Raw genomic sequence first — 21,465 nt, 5'->3', positions numbered from 1 at the left:
GCAGCACAGCTGGCTGACATTATTTATCTCTTCTGCTTCCCATCTCAATAACATCACTGCTGTGCAGTGATGAGCTTAGCACAGTCTGTAGGTGTGGTATTCCTTGAAGTTAGAGCAGCAGCTTGAGCCACAGAGTTCAGACTAGTGCTCTCTCCTGGTAGCTGGAGGGTGACCATTGTTTGTTGGGAAGGCTGGCCAGTTACAACAAGGCCCACATACCAGTTTAGCTCCAGGGTTAACCTAAATATTTAATAGGATTAAGCAAAAGCCTTTGATTGGAACAAAAGAACAAACTGGGCTCTGGTGATCCTTGGTACACTGAGGCTGACAGCAGAGAACCTTGCTGACCTTGCTCTCTCTTGGGGCTGTTTCTTCCCAGGCCAGGCTGGTCACACCAGCCTGTTATTGTTCTTCCTCTGGTTGGTGATTCTTAAAGGGGCATGGTGTGTTTGGAGCAAGGAGCTTGGTAGAGCAAATTTTAAGGAACTTAAAAGTTCTCTGTTGCTTATGTAGGAAACAACTGATTCTGGGCCAGGAAGGAGAAGCAGAAAAGCTGACAGAACCACAGAATGGTTGGAAGGGACCACTATGGTCGTCTGGTCCAACCTCCTTGTTCAAGCAGGGTCATCCAAGAGCATATGACACAGGTTTGGATCCAGATGGTTCTTGAATGTCTCCAGTGAGGGAGACTCCACACCCTCTCTGGGCAATCTGTTCTGGTGTTTGGTCACATGCACAGCAAAATTGTTCTTCCTCATGTTCAGGTGGAATTTCCTGTGCATCAATTTTTGCCTGTTGCCTCTTGTCCTGTTGCTTGGCACCACCGAGCAGAGCCTGGTTCATCCTCTGACACTCTCTCTTCAGGGTGAGACAGACATTGATGAGGTCCTCTTTCAGTCAGCTCTTCTCTAGGCTGAGCAGGTCTTGCTCTCACAGCGTGTTCTTATAAGAGAGGTGCTCCATCCCTTAATAATCTCTGTTGCCTTTAATAATCTATGTTGCTCCAGAAGCTCCATGCATCTCTTTTACTGCTGTCAGGGAATTGTGGTAGCTTGCATCACTTTTCACCACCAGAAGTAGTAGCTAGGGTTGGTGTTGTGATTGACGCTACTATTGCAAAGTCCATATAGTGATGGAATTAGCAGTGTATTTGTGATTAAATCTCTTCTGTGACTGCTCTGTGTCACTCTCCAGGAGATCTTGGCGACAGTGACTGCAGTGTGCTGCTGTGTCCTGTTTTACTGTCCTGAAAAGGCAACTCTGGTATTCTATGCTGTCTGTGCATATCCTCTGAGGTCCACCAGAAACCCAGAGCTCTGCACAGGGTAAGGGTGTTGCTCTGAAGGTGCCCAGAGAATCTGTCTGTGACATAACTCCTTGTCTGTGTGCTTTCCCCTTAGGTCCTGTAAGTGAAAGAAGATGGGGTCTGGCTGCCTAAAAGTCACCAAGTACTTCCTCTTCCTTTTCAACCTCCTGTTCCTTGTAAGTATTTTGAGCATCTGTGGAGTAAGAAGGAAGGCCTGGACCAAAGCCAGCTAGAAAATGTTTTTTTTTCTGGATGTTGGCCTAGTGTGTTCATTAAACAAAATGGCCACGGTTTTGGAAGGAGGGAGAGGACCCCTGAATTTGGGGGATGTTAGAGCCTCTGTGTTTGTCTCAGGTATGCCAAGGTGTCCACTCCCAGTAGCCACCTGCTGCTTCCAGTGCACACAGCTCCATTCCTGCATTGGGAAGGGAAAGCAGAAGTTATGGGTTCTTTCTGGGAGGAGAGTAGTTGTAACTAGTTTCTCTGACACATCTGGAGCAGCAGCTGAACTGTCCCTGAGCAGCAAAGCTACAAAACCTTGCCTAGTAATGGCAGTGCCCTCCTAAATAGGCCAGCCAGGCTTCAAAGAGCAGCTCTAATTTTGTTTGAGTCCCAACGGCTGGTTTTGATTTGTGACAAGATGAATTAGTCCAAGTCTCCTGTTTGAAATGGAGTTGGGAGGTGGGGGAGACTAGGACAGGCTTGTCTGGGGAAATAAAACAGCCCACTGGGTGCAGTTATTTTCAAATGTGAGGTTTAGCAAAAGACCAACTCCTCCCAGATTGGGTCTGGGAGGGCCACACACATTCTTGCATGCATCTTTCTGATGCCTGGATGTTGTGTGTCCTGTGGGCAGTGATGGTACTGTTGGTGATGCCTTCTTGCAGTGGAATGGTGTAGTGGGGAAGTGCAAGATTTCAGCTTTCCACATGTCAGCAAGAAAATAGCCTGTCTCATATCAGTATCCTCTGTGCAATGTGTAAGGAAAGGAGGGGTCAGGCTGGGAGAGAAGAGAGGGAAGTGAATCATGATAAGGTGAGCACTGCTTTCTGGTCTCTGTCCCTGCACACAGCTTCACTCCTGCTTCCTGCATGGCTGCACTGTGCTGGTAGCACACAGGATGAACTTGAGGCATATCTGGATCTGGTTTCCCTTGGCTTACTGTGCTGGCTTTTTGCTCTCTGTGTTTCCTTCCATCCCAGGAGTAGGTAACTGCAGTCTAATGGTCCAAAGTCAGGGGTGCTCAGAGCATCCATGGGGAAGGTTCTTGGGAGGGAGAGGAGAGGTATTTCAAGTGCCATGTGGTCTTTCTGAGTATGATTTAGTCCACTTTAAAGATAGAAGAAAGTCATCTGAGTCCAGGCCTGTCTGCCTACAAGTGCAGGACTCCTCTGCAGATACCAGCATCCAGTCTCTCTCCTCTCTTGAAAAAGTGATAAATTTTAAGCAGCATATAACAGCCAGTCTACCCTGGGAAGCAGAGCTGTATTTGTTAAGACAGTGTTTAAGTCTTGCTGAAGCCCAGTATCTGGCCACTGTCTAGTTTTCCTTGATGCCCAAACCTCAGTCTGAGTTCATTAGCTAATCTCTGTGTAGAGAAAGTTCTCTTCAAGAAAGCCAGCCTAGCATATAGGAAGGGGAGAAGATGACAGCCTGAGCTACTGCTGTACCTTAAAACACTGTCACTGGTTTTGCTGTATGCTATCTAGGGTCATTGTGGCACCTTTATTCCATGTGTTCTCTCTTTCCCTGCTCTGCTGAGCCAGGCATGGTTGCAGGCAGCCTGTGGGGAGACCTGTGCTCTCAGGAGGCAGAGTTGAACTGCTTTGTTGGGCTGACCCACATCCACGCTGCACTTTCCTATATTTTGCAAGACTGTGAGGATGGCAGGTGCTGAATGCCTCTCTGGGTCCTGGAGAACTCCAGTTTGAGTACTCCTGTCTGGGTGGCCAGTGATTGGAAGTAGCTGTTCTTTGTCTTGTGCATGCCCTGCTCCGAGCCAATCCTCTGGTGTAGCACCCAGCCCCCTCTCTCTTGTGGAAAGCTGGTCTGATTCACTAGCTGGACCTGGAGAGTAAGAACTTTAGGGTAGGATGTATTGTGAGAAGGTCTGTGCTGACTCAAGGGAGAAGCTGCTTTAAATGAGCTCTTTAACCCTGCTGTGCAGCACAAGCATTGTCTTCCCCTCGGACTGCTCTGTCAAAGTGGGGTCTCCAAAGCCACTGTGTTCTGGCTGAGCTTGATACTTGTCTGGAGTGAAGGTTTTGAGTGTGCTTCTGTCTTGACTGAGGGCAGGCTTTTTGCACATACCAGATGTTGAGGAAGGTGGCATACATTACTCCCTCCATCTCATAGGAAGTAGGTGACATGAGACATTTTTCCGTTATTCTTGTTCAAGGTCTGAATTGGGGAGGGTACTTGGTGATTTTTGAGCTTGAACAGTGTGGTAGAGCTATATTAATTAGCATAGAAACTGCTTGTATTGAGTTACTGTGAGCTGTTAGCACAGACAGGTTTTGAATGCCTTGTGCTGCTTTTCTGAAGCTGCTGAGCTTTGTGAGGAGGGTGCTTGAGCAAAGGTGAGCACTAGTGCTGCTGACAGAGCCCTATGTCTGCTCTGGGCCTTGAGCTGAGCCTATGTGATTGCACCCCATGCAGGCCAGCCCTGGCTGGCTGAAGTGTGTTCCTCAGCCTTGCTGATGCTTGAAGCCTGTAGAGAGATGCTGGTGACTCTTTTGAGAAGTTGAAACAGCACTTCTCTGCAGCTCGAGGTCCGTGAGAAGGTCGTTTGCTATAGCTGAAGTAGTTCAGGGACTAAGTGGTATTTTGCAGTCTTGGAGATTTACTTCAGGGAGGGGTTTGACCTGCTTTGGTTGAAGGGAAGAAGGTTACTTGGACTGCCTGCCTGCTTGCTAGAAAAGATACCAGGTAAGCTTGGAGTATAATCCTGGTTTCCTAATCAGAATTTAACACGTCTGCCTTCTTGGCTAGCAGACACGTGCTGCAGCACATGCTTCTCCTTAAAGGGAAGACAGCTCTGCAAGACAAGTTTAACAGTCTCTGGAAACTATTTGTTTGGAATACATAACTGTCTGTCCTGCTGCTAATCCTTCAGTAAATGCAGCAGAAGGTAGCTACCTAAAGCAAAGTCTGGAGTTTTAGAGCCTTTCTGTTGACCCCTGTGCAGGTTCAGTGTTACATCACACAATCTGAGCATGAAGGAAAGCAGTGCTGGGGAAGGAAAGCTGGGAACCCCCAGCTGCTCTTTCCAGCAAGATGAGTCAGCTTCATCACCTCTTGGTTTATCCAAACCCCTCTTGACTACCTCTCTGTGGGAAACTGCTGACCCTGCAATGAGGGGTCTGCATCCTTCTGGCTTGGATATAGAAGGAGATTTTGCTGAAACTGGGGGTGAAACCTCCACCCCCCCAGGGAGGAGGGGAGACATCTGTTCCCCACTTCAGGAGTTTACAGCAGTGGAACAGAGGAATTAAACTGCGTGGAAAGCAGATGTGATTTCTTCTCTGGAGGGTCTGAAGACAAGCCAGTGGCAGAAGCAGCCTTGCTATGCAATGCAAACTCCTGAAGAGGCTGAGCAGAGATATTATCCTACTAGGAAATACATACACTCTTGTGTCTCCCTGCCTTCCCCTTGTAGTGTTTTCCATAGCAGCTCCTGGTAAGCACACAAGTTGTGGACTGGAGCAAAGATCAGAGTGAAAACAGGCCTTGGATAGTCTGAGCACCTCATAACAAATAACTTGCCAGGAGCTCAGCTCAGCAGCCCTTCTGTGTTTTGTCAGCAACAGCAAAACTTAGGTGACATATCAGGGTCAGTGAACCAAAAGGGATGTCACATACAGCCCGGTTTGCATCTTTTGTTAAAACAAATGCTTATTAAAACTATAGTTGAAATGTGAGACTGGCCTTAAACTGTCTATTCAACAGTTCTTGATACTACTAAGTTTGAGAGGAATTTTTTTACGTGTCCCAGCTGTTGCATGTTAGAGGGGCCTTTCTAGCTTGATCAGCAGACTGAGCATTGTGGGCAGCAAGTTGGGACATAAGGCAAAGGGGAATTCTTTTTTTCTGAGATACAGCAGCTACATGCTTTCTGAAGCTGAGTCAGTATAATTTGTAGGTGGAAACTTGCTTGATGACTTTCTAATGCTGTCCCCAGAGCTAACTACATGATGCACCTTCTGCCAAGACAGGAAAGCTTGCAAGCAGCTTATTTCAGACTGTGGCTTTATCTTTGTTCAGAAAAGCTTCTTTGTATGAGCAGCTGAAGCCTAGAGTAAACTTTCAAAGTGTGGAGCCAATGCCTGTCCATGCAACCTTCTCTGCCAGCTTGGTTTGGGTGGTGTTTTGGCATTTTCCATGTCTCCCAAGTATTAAAGCTTTATCTAATGAAGCACAGAATTGCAATCTGTCTTTAGCCCTTTAGTTAGTTTTTTTCACTTCATCCTATCTTGAAATCCTGCTGATGTGAGAACAGCTGCTTGCAGCTCTTTTGCAGTTCTTGTCCACTCCTTTTTTCTTCAAAGCCTATTTTGGACCTTTGCACAAGTGTTTTCCAGTCCTAGTTGGCTGAACAGCACAATTTTCAGCTTCTTATCAAACCTGAAGACTTGCTGGTACATGAAGGCTAAAACAGAGCATGCTTCCCCCACCTTTCAAAGTGAGATGGGAAAATACATGCATTTCTTGGCTACTGAATTGAGTGTCTGGATTCAGCTGAGTTCTCACAGGGATGTATTGCTCTATTAATCCTTGCCCCATATAAGACTGTGTGGTGAGCAAGGCAGAGGCTAAGGCTAATGTTTCATAACTCTTGACTCTGCTGAGGCTCAGGTATTCTGCCAGAAAGTAGGGGCCAAGCCTCTTGGGTTTCTCTATTTAAAAAAATATTTTAAATCATGTGTTTGTCTTTCCTTGATTCTTCACAGAAGCAATGCACTTACCTTTCACTTCTGACAACAATATTCTAACAGCAGGGTGTCCCTTCCTCAGACTGTTTTGAATGGTCATCCCATACAACATTATGTACTATTAAAATACTGTGTGAAAAACTGCCAAGCAGATCTTGGGGCTCCTGTGCAGTTGGCTGAGGCGTTCTTCCTGGAGTTGTGCTAATCATGTTTACCCTGGGAGGAGTACCACAGGGGAGATGGGTGGGAACAGCAAAGGAATGATTGTTTTTTAACTGGAAGTATGGATAATAGCGACTGCCTCCTCTTATTTATCTAAGCTTATAACTTACACAAAGCCATGTATGTTTTGTTCTTGCTCTTTCAGATTCTGGGTGCCGTGATCCTGGGGTTTGGAGTATGGATTCTGGCCGACAAAACGAGTTTCATTGCAGTTCTACGTAAGGCTGTGTTTTTTCATCTTCCTTATTTTTCTAAATTGGCTCTGTTCTGGGGCTGTGTTTGACCGTGGTGTTGTCTAGGAGTAGCAATACTTTTGTGCACAGTCTGTAGCCTGAGCAGTAACATGGTGTTTAGCAAGATGGGATTGTTATCATGGTGAAAGGGAGCAGCCCTGGAGACACAGCATTCCTCTTAGTCTTGTTGATTGAAACACCACGGTCAGACTGAGTGAGACTACTGCCTCTTCAACCAACAATCCAAATATTTTGTCTTAAACACAGGGGCTAGTATTTCATCCTATTTTCAATGTATGCTCTATGTTTTCACAGTGATTTCCTTATCACCATAATGTGCAAATGCCCCCAGTGCCTTAATGCAGTTTTGCTATGTGAGTCCTCCACTGCATCCTTTCTGTAATGATCTATTTCAGTTTAAATGTTTTAAATGCCAAAGAAAGTAAGTACCTGGTTTTATTGATGCTTCATGTACATTGAAAGGAGGGGGTATGTTTGTTGCTAAGCAGTAGAGAATGCAGATTTGGAGTGTGTGTGAAGTGCTTTGAGTACTAAAACATACTTTTGATTACACTTGGTGAGACTTACCCTGGGCATCAGAGGAGTTCTGTGTTGTGCAGAGAGCTTAGCTGTCTTCCCCTCAAGTCAGCCACAAAGTTTGACTAGAGTCTTAACAGAGAGTCTGCTTTCTGCAAAAACCAAAAGCTGAGCTGGCTTAGCAGAGTCTGGGCTTCAGAGGACTGTAAGTGGACTTTCAGCTAATGAATATCTCAGCTCCATCTTTCACAAGCTCTGCTTGCTTTGAGCTCTTTCCTAGACACACAACAGACTTTTCTGCTTGGTGGTTCTGGTTACTTGTTGTCACTACCTTCAGAATTGCTGAGTTGGGCACCAGCCTCAGACATTGCAGGAGGGCTGCCTGCCTGTGGGGAATGCACACCAATGGCATTCATAGCCCTGCTCCCAGCTACACTGATTCTGCAAAGGGCTTCATCTCCCAAGTCCCCCTGAGCACTCTGACCTGGTTTGAGAGGTGCTGGATGGAGAAGACACCCCTGCTACTACCACACATGCAAATGTTACTCCTTACTCTGCTTTTGCGCTGTGGCAACTGGCTTGCCACTGCAGTACTAGAAGAAGCACAGCAAGGGGTGTTGGTTAATAAAGCAGGGGCATGAGCAGAAGCAGAACATGCAGCCTAAATGGAGCCTATCATGGCCTGGCTGTTTGCAGTACCCCTCACAGTCTGAAGTGTGCTTAGTACCAATGGGTCAGTAGCTGATTCCCTCAGATTGATGGGTGTTACAGCCACTTGTGGAGGGAGAAGTCCCTGAACTTGGCCCTGTTTCTTCCCATTTACTTAGAATCTCTGCTAACAGAGCATTTAAGAATTTAGTTTCCTTCCTGGAGATTTCCAGTATCAGCTCTCTCCCTGCCCCCTCACTTCCTTTCCCATGCCTTGCCCCTCTTTCCTCTGCTTTAGTAACCTAGGCATCAGGGAGGGCACCCAGCTGCTGCCAAAGGAGCCTGTTGTACTTGCTTGGCTGCCTGCCCAGCGCAGGGGAAAACACGGAGTGAGGGCAAACAAGTAGGAGTTGAATGCCCTCGGAGCCTTCTCTTGCAAGACAAGACTCTTGCAGATGACAACTGCAAGTGTGGCTCTTGTCCCCTGACACTATCAGTTCTCCAAGGCGCTTTTGAGTTGGAAGTAGCTTTTTCTTTCTTCAAATGAGAATTTGACAAAGCAATACTTTCTAGCACTGTGGAGGTGCTGCAGTCTGGGCACTTGAACACTGACTTGCATGATAGCTGAGCTGATTTTGAGGGAGGGCATAGGGTAGGTTTGTGAAGGCCACTCCTGTAAGGCTACTGCTTCAGTAAATACTTTGCAGTATAAGCACGTAACCTGCACAGCAAGAGTCACAGGACTGGTGAGGAAGCAGGATCCTGGGGTTTGTGGCATATGTCCAGCCAGGGAGAGCTGGCTGAAGTGACCTGTGTGACAAATGGATCTGCTTCTCTTCTTGATAACTGAACTTTTTTCTGTTCAGCATGTTTTAGGGAAAAAAGTTTGGAAGCTCGTGGCTTGTGCTAGGTATCACAAGCAGGGGGAAGTATATATTAGGGGGGAGAGTATCAGTCTGGGCTTGATTATTCTCCTTTAATATATTTCAGGAGAAGCTCAGAGGAAGTTTGCCTCCTGAGACTTCCTTAGTTCAGGAAACTAAATGCTGAGCTCTAAAAATGTTATTTTCATTAATCACTGGACATCCAGAATTCCCCTATACTCTGTAGCTTACAGATACAGGAAAGTCTCTTAATGATAAATGAGGTTTCTAGTTACTGTTTCTAGACAGAGCATCTCTTCAACTTTTGTGCTGTAATGCAAGAAATAGTCAGCTGACCAGCTCAAATGTAGTTTTTCTTGTTGCTTGCAGTACTAAATGCTGAGGGGAGAGGGCTGACATCACCAGCATGTCTGAAATAACCTGACCTAAACTTGGCTGAAAAACTGCTGAGCATTCAGAAGCGCAGACATTAGAAACAATAGGAGGGGATATCTAGGAGGATTTGTAAAAGTAGCTAATTTGGGTATTATATCTGTTTTGATCCTGGAATAGCATCTGTTTGCAGGGTGTAGTGCACAGGTGCTTCAACAGCCTATGGTAGGTGCCTGGCCACAAGCCATTCAAGCCAGACTTGCTAAGTAACCTGTCACATCATCTGTGCTCAATGCTAGCTGTAGCTTGTTGCATATTTCACTCTGCAGAGTTAGTTTGTCCCAGTGTTGACTGCAAGTGGATAAGTGAAAACAGAGTGGCTACAACAAGAAATAGTGCTTCAGAGTGTAAAGGCTATCCAAAAATGGGGTTTAGGACTTGGAAGAAAGCTTCCCTGAAGATAGCAAAGGGAATTGAAGCAAAGAGACAGTAGTTATGGAGTAGATCATCTTTTATATTACTGTTACTTGCAGTACATTCATGAGGGAGTAAAATTCCAGTAAGGAGATAAGCCTTGTTTGGAGACAGTTATTTGTTTGGAGTGACCTTGGGTCTTCCAGGCTCTGGAGTCCTGCAGGATGGCTTTTAAGTCTACTTTCATCAAAAGACAACCAGAAGCATCTGTCTGTCACCGTGTTTGGCACACATCTGTGCAGTCTGTTTGGAGCAGACAAAGACAATTATCAGTAGATATGGACACAGTTCTATAAATGGTGATGACAGACGTATATTTTTGTCAGTAGCTAATGTTTTTCCTTCTCCTGACTCCTACAGAGATGTCGTCTCCCTCCCTGAAGACTGGTGCATACATCCTCATTGGTGTTGGGGCACTTACCATGCTGATGGGGTTCCTGGGCTGTCTTGGAGCCGTCAATGAAATCCGGTGTCTCTTGGGTCTGGTGAGAGTATTCATGCCTGTTTTAGAGCCAGCCTTTAATACATCTGCAAAATATCTGTTGGATTGTAGATGGGGCTTTGCTCTCCCAGGGATGTTGTTTCTGCTAGGTCAACTTAGATCTAATTCTTAATTGGCACACATTAAATTCTCCAGCAGTCAGCACACTGTAGCAGAGCTCCTCAGACATTACTGATAATAAGCTCAGAACTGTGAATGAGAGAGCATGTCACTGACACTTCTTGCACACAGTGAGTTGAGGACTGCCAACTGAGAAGTGTACCCTGTCCCACTCACCCTGACTTCCCAGTTGGTACTATGGTCTCAGTGGTAGAAGAGCAAGTTCCAAAGGCAGTGAAAGAAAAGAGGAAGAGTGATAGTATCCTGTTATGTCACATCTGTGGAAAGTGCAAGAGCTGAGAGAGACCCAATTAGGAATGTCCTCTATGTCAGGACCTCTCTTCAGGCATTTCATCTATAGGAAGCTTTCTGTCTGTGATAGGTGAGATGATACCACCATCATACATCTCAACCTGCTAAATGACTCTGTCTTATGCAGAGCACATGTGTATTGGAAACCAAGCATGGCACACACTGTGTGTCCTGGTATTAGCAGTATCTTGTCTAGCAATAGTAGCTGCCACCATTTAAAAGTAACCTCAGCAGTTTGCTGGTGAATCTAAAATTTAGATCCTCAAACAAATTAAATAGCTTGTTTTAAAAGGGTAATTGATTTTTCTAAAAGAATGCATTAAAAATTAGGTTTGTAAAATTGACTCTTTTTTTTCTGTTGAGGCTTGAGGTAGGCAGAATCCAGCTGATTGATTGAGGCCAGAATGGTCTGTGAATGGAGTTGGATGTGGGAGAAGAGTCCCAGTCGAGGTGACACGTGCAGAGAGCCTTCCTGAAGGCTTTCTGTTGGCCTAATGGGAGAAGTGCTGAACTGCACTGCTCTGACATTGGTTCCAGCCTTTTCCTGGGAAGGCATTGTTGATAGCAGAGTTTGTCTGCAGGCAAAAAGACATTAGCTCATGTTGTGTGTAATTTCATTAACTTTTGTATACAGACCTTTCTAAAGACTGACAGTGATCACCTATTGTTTTTTGTTTCCAGTACTTCACCTGCCTGATGATAATCCTCTTAGCTCAGATTGCTGCTGCACTGGTCATCTACTTCCAGAAAGAAACGGTGAGTCTTTATTACCATGCATCTTTTCCTTAGTCTTCGCTTGGGAGAAGGGTGATACCTAGAAATTCTTTTTTCCAAACTCGGCTATCCTGCTAGCAGGCATAACTAGATTCTCCTTTTCTCCTAGCTCAATAGCTTTGCTCTTTGATTTTTCTGTATCTGCCTCAATAGTGCTGTTTTCTTAAGGATTATGAAACTTTATTTGGTATGCAGGCATTATTTTTGGGTAGTGGAAATAGTGGGGAAAAAAAAAGTCCTAAAATGCTTTAGACCATACCTCCTCTTGATCCTGCTGTAGACAGCTATTTGGGCAGGTAGTAGCAGTGGTTTCTACCATGTTGCCATCCCTGGTGCCTTGAGGAATTACCAGCCTGAGCACTTTTTTGACTGGTCTTCCTCCTTGTGCCATCTTGTTCTGTCCTTTCAGTCTTTCTGCATCTGTGGGTGGAACTCTTCTTGAAAGAGCTGTCCTCTTTCCACAGAAACAAACCCAAATATCTGATGGTTCCCGTTCTACAGCTGGAGTTTAAAGACAAGTGGTTTAATATTTTGAAGTGGATTCCTTTGTCAGGAAAGCAGTTTCACGGTGTGTGCTTCTAGAGCTCCAGTATGCTTTGTAGTGTAAAAGGGAGCTACCTGGTTTTGAGCTACCTAAGTGCATTGCAGCAATCCATCTTGGTTAGAGGTTGACTGGCCAAGGCAGTGCCTGATCAGGTCTTCAGTTACTTAAGAGCTAAACTGGGAGCCGCATTTATGCAGTGGAAACAAGTTATCACTGTGGGGTCACTATTGGCTTCAGGTACAAGTTGTGGGTAACCCTGTCCTTTGCTGCATAGCTGTATATACCACTGTATGGATGTGCTTACCTCTCCTCAGCCAACTCTTTAGCTAGATGGCTACAGAAAGCAGAACAGTTGAGGAGGTTATGGATGGGGCTGGGTGGAGAAGTTTGGGGCAGGGGGAAGGTGCCTGCCACCAGCATAAGTGATGTAAGCTTTGTTACTGTGGTGACTGAGCAGCTGTCGGCAGGGTTCCTTGCCAAATGTGGTGTGACTGTAGCTTGCTCTCTGGGCTGAAAGAAACTAAAGGAGAAACTAAAACTGTGACTAAAACTGGTGTGTAAAGATAATTCTCAACAAACAGCTCTGACTAATGCAGATATGGAGGTGTGGAGATGGGCATTCCCCTGCGATGGGGAAATGTGACTTCAAACCAGGAAATTTTGTACCTCTGTTAGCATTTCTTCTCCAGTTGCCAATCTACTCTAGAAAACTCCAACTTTTAAGCTGTAGTTCTTCATTTAAACCTCATCAGACCAGGGAGAGTTTAAAAGTGCTGGAGGTTGTTTTCCACAGCTGTTCGAGCTGGTGTGACTGACATCATCACTTTTATAGATCTGGGAGAATGGTCAGGGAAGCTGGGCTTTGAACAAATGCTCCTGTTCAGTCCCTAATGAACAAAATGAATGGAAAAGCTGTTCTAGAGCCATTCTCTTTTCAGGGATCCTCCATAGTAGCTGCCTAGAGCACTAAGAAAAGCTGCTTGAGGAAGGTCTTGGCTGAAACCTCGAGCACAGTGGTTTGGGTCTGCGCTTCAGTGCTGCTGTGCGAGTCGCTCTGCTTCGCTGGCTGTACGTCATCCCAGGGCAGCTTGGAGCACAGTGAGGCACGCTGAAACTGCTCAACAGCCAGTCCCCAGATGTCTATTGTGTTCTTTGTGTTTATTTCTTTCTGACTTCAGGAACTTGGTTAGATATAAAACAAGGAACCACAAGGGTAAAGGAAAAGATTTTGGATCCAGAATGTAGCAAGGTGGTACTCAGTCCTTCACTTGTAAGTGACTGAAGTATTTATTTCTATGGATTCACTTGGAGTTATTATTGGCATATCTGTTTTCCTTTTTGGTGTCAAAATCCTCCCCCACACTGACAAATGAAAGTATACTGGAATAGAGTTAGTGTAACTGTAAAAGGCTGAGCCTCTGACAGGAAGGCTGCTGCTTTGGCTCTCCCATGGGCATTGTTAGAGGAATGCCCCTTCAGACTGGAATTGCCCAGTACTTTTGGGAGGATGTTGATGCAAGATTCATTTCCCTACATTTGTTGGTGGCTGAAACTCTGGGGTGGGGTTTTTTTATCATCAACAACATAGTAACATCACAAATGCTGCAAATGACATTCTGCTTTGTGAACTGAATGTTGCTATCACCTACATCTAGTAGATCACAAGCCCCTAAATGTGTGAGAGCCTGGGCAAGTTCTCTCTTGGCCTGGTTCACACAGTTCTGTGCAGCTTGGCTCTAAGTGCCTTGAGTGAAGGAGATTGGTGGTGTTTTGGGAATAGCCCTACTTGCTAGCTATTGTTTGCAGCAGACAGGCCTGTGTGATTGCATGCAGTGACTTGTCTGGGGCTGTGGACTATGCATGAGTTTCAGAATCAGAAGTGACAAGGCAGAGGAGAGCTGCCTCCAGTTTTTTGAGCCTGCTTTTGTGTGCAGGCTAGATGCTAATAAGTGCTGAGGAAAGGATCTAGCTTGCATCTGACAGGGACAGGATAGATGACTGACAGTGTGTGATAGGGGAAGAATCCTGCACAATCTATTGTGTGATCAAAGACCTGGTCTTGCCTCTGGCATTCAGCTTTTCCCATCTCCCTCTTCAGTAGCCCATGTGGTGGGGAGACTGACAGCCTTGCTGCTTTCTGGCAGTGAGCTGTGGCTCTGGTGCCTAGGATCTAAGTGCCCCTGCTTGGAGGTGGTGGGATTGTGCCTTTGGACACTGGGCTTGCTAGAGTGGGAAGGGGCAAGAAGCCCTGAAAGCAAGGGTAGCCATTTCCTGAGGTATTCATGTCTCACACAGTGCTAAGTCCTGATAACTTTAAATGGGTGGAGATGATTAGAATGTTGAAAGCCTGTGTGTTCTGTGTGCCTTTCTAGCTTGTTGCTCTTTCAGTTTTCCTCTGCCAGGTGCTTAAGGGTGAACAGCTGCAGATGCCTGTGTTTTCCCTTTGGGCTGCTTTATAGGTTAAACCCACAAGCAAGCTGCCTATGTGGCTCCAGAACTGTGCCACTGTTTGCATAATATTCCCCCTCTCTCAGATTGCTTGCTACAACACCTAGGAAAGCCTGATTTTTTTTTTTTCTTTAATTTGAAATGCTTCACTTTTTGAAACAAGAGCTGTTTGCAGGACTTCTTTGCTGTTCTTTTGTAAGACTAAGGGCAAAGCAGACATACAGCTTTCCTATGCAGCTGTGGTTGGGGACATCAGGTTCAAGTCCTGTCTGCTTGTGGTGGGGTCCTGCAGAAGTGGCAGTAGGCTCCATCTGACCCAACAGCTAAGGGGCAAGATGGGCCCAGGGTAGGAAAACAAGCCCAGCTCTCCTTGCCTCCCTCTGCATGTGGAGCAGCAGTGTGCAGGAGGGGTCAGGGTGGGAACTCACAGGTTCAGTAACTGATAAGGCTTATGGCAGCAGCCAAGGCCAATCTCATTAGGGAGAACCAGGTCAGGTTGCCTTGATTTGAAGGGAAGAAAAAGGGAAGTGAAGTAATTAAAAGGGGAAGAGATAGACTTCATGAGAAGAAAGATCATGCAGCTCCCATCCGTCTGGCCTGACATAGCTGATCCCAGTGAACTGAGCTGCAGTTTTCCTAGGAAGAGGAGTTGCTGATGTAGAGAAGCTTCTCTCAACAGTAGGCAGTGCTTCCTCTTGCTGAATGTCCTGGTATTTGCCATGGTCATTGAAAATGCTTGATAATAGAAGAAAAGAGAAAACCCATTTCCACTGATTTGAAATATGCTGTAGCACCACAGTCAAAAAGGTAATAGGTGGGATGGGAACATCCTGGTGCTTAAGTTGATCTAAGTCTATCCTATGCCTTGGGTAGTCTAATGGCACTTTTCTTCAACTTCTTGTGAATCTGGGTCTGTCCTTAGCAGTCAGGCTGGTTAAGAAGAGCTTCAGAAGTAGCTAGGAGGGAGAAGGTGAAGGAGTCTGCCAGGTGGTAGCTTGCACCTCTCATCAAACTGAAGGGTGTTGTAAATATCTTGGGAAAAGGAATGGTGGTGAAGAGATGATTTGATACACCTGAACTTTGTGATAAGACTGTTAATGAGCAGTTTAGGTAGTGGTAATACTTCCTGTCTTAATATAGAAATAGGACTTGTGGGAGTTTGGGGAGAGGTAGATCAGCACCTTGTGAAAAAGGCAGGTTTCCATCAGCTGTGTATCAGCAAACCCATCTGCATTCATGAGCAGAGTGGTTTTACACCTTCTCTGAGCAGTGGAGATGAGCTGCAGTGGCAGAGATCCTGGACCAGGGTCTCTCCTGCAGTACAAAGTTAGAAACACATAACCTGTGAGTCCTTAAGGCAGGGTTGTCCTTCAGCTTGCACTTACCTTGCACATCTGTCATGTCTGGGGCAGGCAGTTAGTTGTTCAGCCTGTATCTTAGCAGGTAACCATACCTGATCTGTTTTCTTACTGCTCTCCTGGTTTGTAGGCTTTCCCCATGTCCTGGCAAGGACTTGCTGGTGCTTTGGCTTTTGAGCAGCAAACCTGCTGCCCTTATCTGTACTTGTTAACTATTTGCAGTCAGCTTTTATGAGTGACTGTAGCTTTGTATGTGTATCTGAAAGACCAAAGAACAGGCTACAAGAACTGATAATCTAACTCTCCTGCCTCTTTTTTTTCTTGCCAGTTGAAAGTTGAGTTGTCTGGCATAGTTGTAGATCTGATTGAAAAGTATGACCCTTCGGATGAAGATAAGAGGAACTTGCAAGATGCCTGGGACTATGTGCAGATACAGGTGAGTTGTGGGGGGCAGCAAGAGGTAGGTGATGCTCTTTGTCAGTGCAGGCAATGTCCTTTCAAGTAGGCTGAGGACAGAAAAGCAACTATTGCACATTGATCTGGCTGATCTACAAAGTGGCCTGTGAGGTTTGGTGCCTGCAGACTAGAAAATGGTCTTGCTTGGTGCTTCTGTGTCAGACCCTGAACCATTCTTGTCTGCTGGGTGTTAGAGCTAGCTAGTGTTGGCTGTGTGCTAGTGTATCTAGCCTGTCAAATGGCTCTCCAACACTTCTCTTTGTCTGCTCGGCCTCCTGAATACTAATGTGTGAAAAACATTCTGTACATGATTTTTGCAACAAAAAGTCCCTAGTTTATTGCCAGGCAAGTCAACAGCACCACCTGCCTTACTACTTGGTGCATGTTGCTTGCTTATTGTGATGGTTCTTTTGAAGTATCGGCGTTCTTGGGAGCCATCCAACTGCCCATGGTTTCTGTTTTAGCATCAGGGTCAGCTCTTGAGCAGCTAGAGGGTATTCAAGCACACTGGAGTCATGACAGCTGTTTACTGCCAAACCACAAGCTTGAGAGCTGGCTGGCTGTTGTAGTTAAACACATGGCCAGTGTGGGACTGATGGGTAGTAAGTACAAGTAACAGCATTTGTCTTCTGTTTGTTCTTTGCTTTGCACAACACTGACCTGCAGTATTTCTCCTCCTTGGAGAATGATTTATGTATGTTTTTTCACTGCAGTTGTAACTCCTTGGTAGTGAACTCAAGTGAATCCTGATTCTGCTGTGGAGAGAGGCTGCTGCTTGGGCCCTTCTTTTATGCAGGAACAGAAGTAAAAGATTTTGCAGAGATGGAGAATTTGAGTGTTAAGAGTCTACTTCATCTCACACACTGGAGTTAGCATTTGAAAGAGGGTGGGGTTCCGTTAACTGGGAGTTTAAAGTCCAAACCTCTTGTGAAGGAAATGTAGTTCCTTCTGGAGGCTGTGTCTTCACAGCTCTCTTTTGGAAACCAAATGCTTGTCCTGATGTGGATGTTCAGCTGTTTGTATCTCATGTCTGTTATAGCAGAAACGTTACTTTTCCTTTCCGAGCAAAGAAGGATTTTCCCCTAAACTTCTACCTTGACACAGGGCAGCCTTTCTGCTCTGTACTGCTGGGCAAGCACCGGGATCCATGCTTAGGATCTTACTGCTTGCTAGACTTCCCGATGTGCTTTTCCCTTCGGCAAGTAGGGTTTTATCACGTGGCTCTATAGGAATGTAAATGTTTCTTTGGACGGAAGTTCTCCCTATCCCGTGTTCCAGCCGGTCCGTGCTGCTCCCAGGCGGGCGCTGGTGCGCGGTGCCGTGCCGGGGCTTGGCGGCCTGGGGACGCCACCGTGTGGCGGCTGCTGCTGCCCCGGGGCCGCGGCGGAGACCGGGGCCTTTGAACTCTTGTTTTGCTAGCAGAGTGGCTCTTCGGTAGGAAATAATGTCCCTGTGTTCTGGACAGCTCTGTACATAAGCAGCCAGGGTGGTGTTTAGTGCTGCTAATTCATGCAGACTGTATGGCATGACTGTTCTTGCACTGAGAGCTCCTGAGTACTTCTACCTGCCTATTGTCATGTGCAGTTATCTTGCCAGTGCACAGGGTAGGACTGTAATGATCTCTCTCTCGTTATTAGATTGCCTGCTGTGGCTGGACTGGAGCAAAGGAATGGGAAAACAATGAGATTCTTAGGAACAAAAGCAATACTGAGTATCCATGCTCCTGCTCCAATAGATCTAAGGACTTAGTGGAAGGAAGAGGTTTCTGCAATCTGGAAGACAGTCTCAATGGCACTGCAACATATACTAACTGGCCTGTTCATGAGCAGGTGAGTGAGTATGTCTGGGCCCTGTGAAGCTTCCACTGAGGCTGCCTTGTCTTTGTTCCTCTGAAAATCTAGAGCACTTCTTTCATGTCCTTATTGCTTGAAGCACCTGTGGAATTAGGGGCAAGGGGGGACAGGGTGACAGGGATCCTGCCCTTTTCTGCAAAAGCTTCCATGAAACATGCTATAGCATGTAACTGGGATAATTCCTGTGTGCAAAGATATGTTATGGATTTTCAGTTTTGACATATTTAGATCCATGCTTCTCTTCTTTGTGGCTGTGTTTTCTCTGTAGGGATGCATGGATGGTGTAGAGGAGTGGCTGAAGGACAACCTTGGTATCATTCTTGGGGTTTGCACTGGTGTTGCTGTTATAGAGGTAGGTAATTTCCTGACATGAACCTATACTGTCTTATTATGGAGACTTTTTTAAAGGCAAAGCTGTTTTCTCAAGTAATAGACACCTGGTTTAATGACAGTGCAGTTGTAGCTTGTGGTTGTGTCTGCCTGAACTGTGGCTTTTGTTGACTGGATTAAAAATTGAACAAAGCCTTGTCTACTTGTGGTTCTGCCTGCTGTATCTGACTTTTGGCAATTCTGTAACCAGAATACTGAGGCAAGCAAAATCCCACTTTAGTGAAATCCCATTTGTTGCCTTAAAAAGCCCATAACATAGTTTCCAGATGAAGTCACATCTTTATGAAGCCAAATTTTTTGTCATTTCAATTTACTGCATTTGCCTTAGAGGACTAACTCTATTCACCTGTATGGTGTCATTAAAAGATGTTCAACTGTATTCTGCTCCCCAATATCACCTGTTCTTCCCACCTTATCTGTCTGGTTGCTGATTTTGTTCCCACTCTTCATACTTGTTCCAGCTGCTGGGGATGATACTGGCCATTTCGCTTTGCAAGAACATACACAGCGAAGACTACACCAAAGTGCCCAAGTCTTGAGTTGGCTGCTCCAGAGCTACGGCACCGCAGAGAAAGGAGCAAACAGAACATTCCTGCCTCATTCCCAGACTGTCCAACGACCATTGTGACATCCCATTTCTGATACCACTCTGCTAAGAACTGTTAGAGCTGCAACACAGCCTGATCTTCTGGCAATAGGGCCCTTGGGCCACCTGCATCCTGCCTCTGGATTATTTCTCCTTCAAGAAGCAGAACTTAAACTGTCATTGTGTCACATGAGACACTGATTAACCTGAGGGGACAATGCTTTTGCTATCTGCTCCATGTTAAACAATACTATTCATATCTTCATTCTGCAACCCACTGGACCTAACATACAATAACTTTTCTCTCCCTTGCTCTTCTGCACATCTTTTCACCTCTCCCCTGAAGTCTCATGAGCCAGGAATTCTGTTGAGATTCCAGTGCTTTGGTAGCTTCACTTGCTTCACTGACTTGTGGTGGTAACTAGTCATGCTTTATAGGCCTTCTCTTCCCTTGCAGTTGACCTGATTCAGCTCCTACTGTACATCTTCCAGCCTAGGTTCTGATCTGAAATACAGAGAGCTACTGTCACACTCGCTTCTCCTGTTTCTGGAGTCAGCTATGCCTTGCCTTCAGTGGAGCTCTTCCCTTTGAGCATGATGAGAAGCCACCAGGAGGGAGCCAAGCCTACTTGTTTATTCCTAGTGTGACCTGGCAGATTGTGGTGGTGGTGCTCAGTTGCTTCTGGAATGGATCCCTTGAGTTTTGGATTTGACACGTTTCTCCCATTTGCCTCTTTATCTTCTCCCCTCCCCCTAGCTCTGCTTTGCTGGCTCCTGTCAGCTTGGAGGTTACTTCAGAGACTGCTGCATACTGTGGACTCAGCCCCAGGCTGGCTCTGCTCTTTGCACTCTTGGTTTGCCAACTTTATAGAGATTACAATTAATTTGATTCTTCCCCTGCTCCTTTATGAACATAAAATTTGTTAGCTGTGGATTTAGATATGAATATGGAAAGATCTGACTGGATTGCTGATGCTGTATATTGGGAATATCCACTGGTATCAGTGCCCAGTATAGGTTCTGTAGCTGGGATGCAAAGATAAATTGCTTTTATTTCAGTTGTCCATTCTTCTGACTCCCCTGTGATCTAGAGCCATGGCTGCATCCTGAGTTCTGCCTCAAGTGCCAGCACTGCAGCAGATAAGTAGCAGGTTCTGCAGTTGTGCAAGCTGCAGGTTTCTGTGCTAATGGCTGGGCTGTTTGTTATATTGAGCCAGTGGTCAGCAGCAAGGAGTGATGTAGACCAGAAGAAGGTAGAAAATGCACAAGAAGCACTGCCCCAACTGCTTATGTAAGAGAGCGGGGTGCAAATTCTCACTTTCAGAGGTGTCTTGGGCACAGCAGATTTCCTGCTGTTACACGTGGTACAATGACTGTGACACCAGGAAGCTGGATGGGAGATAAGTGGATGGTCCTTGCCAGGGATCTGTTACAAGGTACTTGGTGAGTGAGCCTTTGCCTTACAGAGGTGGTTCCAGGACTGTCTCCTGTCAGGGGTGGGGCAGGTAGTAATAACCCTACTTGGTAAAACCTACTCGGTTTTCCTTCTGGGAAGAAAGGCTGGTGCAGAGAATCAGGGCCCCAGCAGTGAGTCCCTGCTCTGTCCCCATCTTTGGACAGAGTGATGACTGGGGAGAATGACTGGGCAACTGGTTTTTGTGGAGGTCTGGTAAGGCTTTGCAATTCTGAGATATCTGCCCCTTCCTGCACAGATCCTTCAAGCTGACCTTTTCTATAGCAGAAGGCACCTTTAGCAGTAAAGCTTGCTAGCTTTTGTAACACAAAGTCTATTCTCTAATGAGTTGTTCTTATTTGTAAGATTCTTGTTCAGTTACAGATGCCAATGCTGAGCAACAAGTGAAAAGGAGCCCATTCTGGATTTCCTTTTTTGTTTTTGTCTGTTTTTAGCAATATCTTCCTACTGGAAGAAATGCATGTACAGATATAAAAGTCTAGAGGGTGAATATTTCTGTAATAAAGACTTTGCTAAAAAATATATCTCTCTGCCTGGGACTTGTGTATTGAAGTGTTTTCCCCTTGCTTCCTCTCCACCCCTTTCTGCTTTACATGCAGATCACTGACATCTTGTTTGTTCAAAGTACCAAAAGGTCTGATGCGCATGTGTGAGATCAGTGTGGGCTCTAAAGATCCTGCCCAGCAGGGGGAAGTTACAATTTTTCTGGGCTGTATTCTAAAGTAAACATTCTCTTGTTTTATGAAGTATGTTTGTCTTAGGGTGAGCTGACTGAGTGATAGTTCCTTGAACATGCTATCTCCTAAGCAAAATACTTGAAGATGTTGCTTCAGATCTGCACAATCTGCACAGTTTGAAGTCATAAGCCTTGGGGACTAATTCTGATGAAATACAAGGTTGCTGCTATGCCCACAGTGCATACAGCTCTTGCAAGCTTAACTATATCATTTTTTCCTACTCACTTTCAGTAGGATTCCTCAGCCCCTGCCCTGACACTGTGAGAAGGAAGAAAGCTAGATGGCCATTTTTCATAGTTTATGTCACACATGCTGGCCTTGACTG

The 21,465-nt window shown here is 45.7% G+C and overlaps 1 protein-coding gene across 2 annotated transcripts in view; it reads left to right on the top strand.

Moving 5' to 3' along the window:
* The window catches only part of CD82 (CD82 molecule), a 38,464-nt gene extending 17,536 nt beyond the window's left edge, over positions 1–20,928 (top strand). For both annotated transcript variants that reach the window (XM_005480127.4, XM_026794851.2), the window contains 8 exons: positions 1,401–1,482; positions 6,605–6,677; positions 9,968–10,092; positions 11,202–11,276; positions 15,973–16,080; positions 17,738–17,929; positions 18,222–18,305; positions 18,805–20,928. In XM_005480127.4, the coding sequence (XP_005480184.1) occupies positions 1,420–1,482; positions 6,605–6,677; positions 9,968–10,092; positions 11,202–11,276; positions 15,973–16,080; positions 17,738–17,929; positions 18,222–18,305; positions 18,805–18,882 (798 nt within the window). In that variant the 5' untranslated portion in view covers positions 1,401–1,419 and the 3' untranslated portion in view covers positions 18,883–20,928. The remainder of the gene's footprint in view (positions 1–1,400; positions 1,483–6,604; positions 6,678–9,967; positions 10,093–11,201; positions 11,277–15,972; positions 16,081–17,737; positions 17,930–18,221; positions 18,306–18,804) is intronic.
* Positions 20,929–21,465: the final 537 nt, after the last annotated feature.

This window comes from Zonotrichia albicollis, chromosome 6 (genome assembly GCF_047830755.1).
Source record: "Zonotrichia albicollis isolate bZonAlb1 chromosome 6, bZonAlb1.hap1, whole genome shotgun sequence".
NCBI classification, from domain to species: domain Eukaryota; kingdom Metazoa; phylum Chordata; class Aves; order Passeriformes; family Passerellidae; genus Zonotrichia; species Zonotrichia albicollis.
This window is presented reverse-complemented; position numbering and strand designations above follow the sequence as displayed.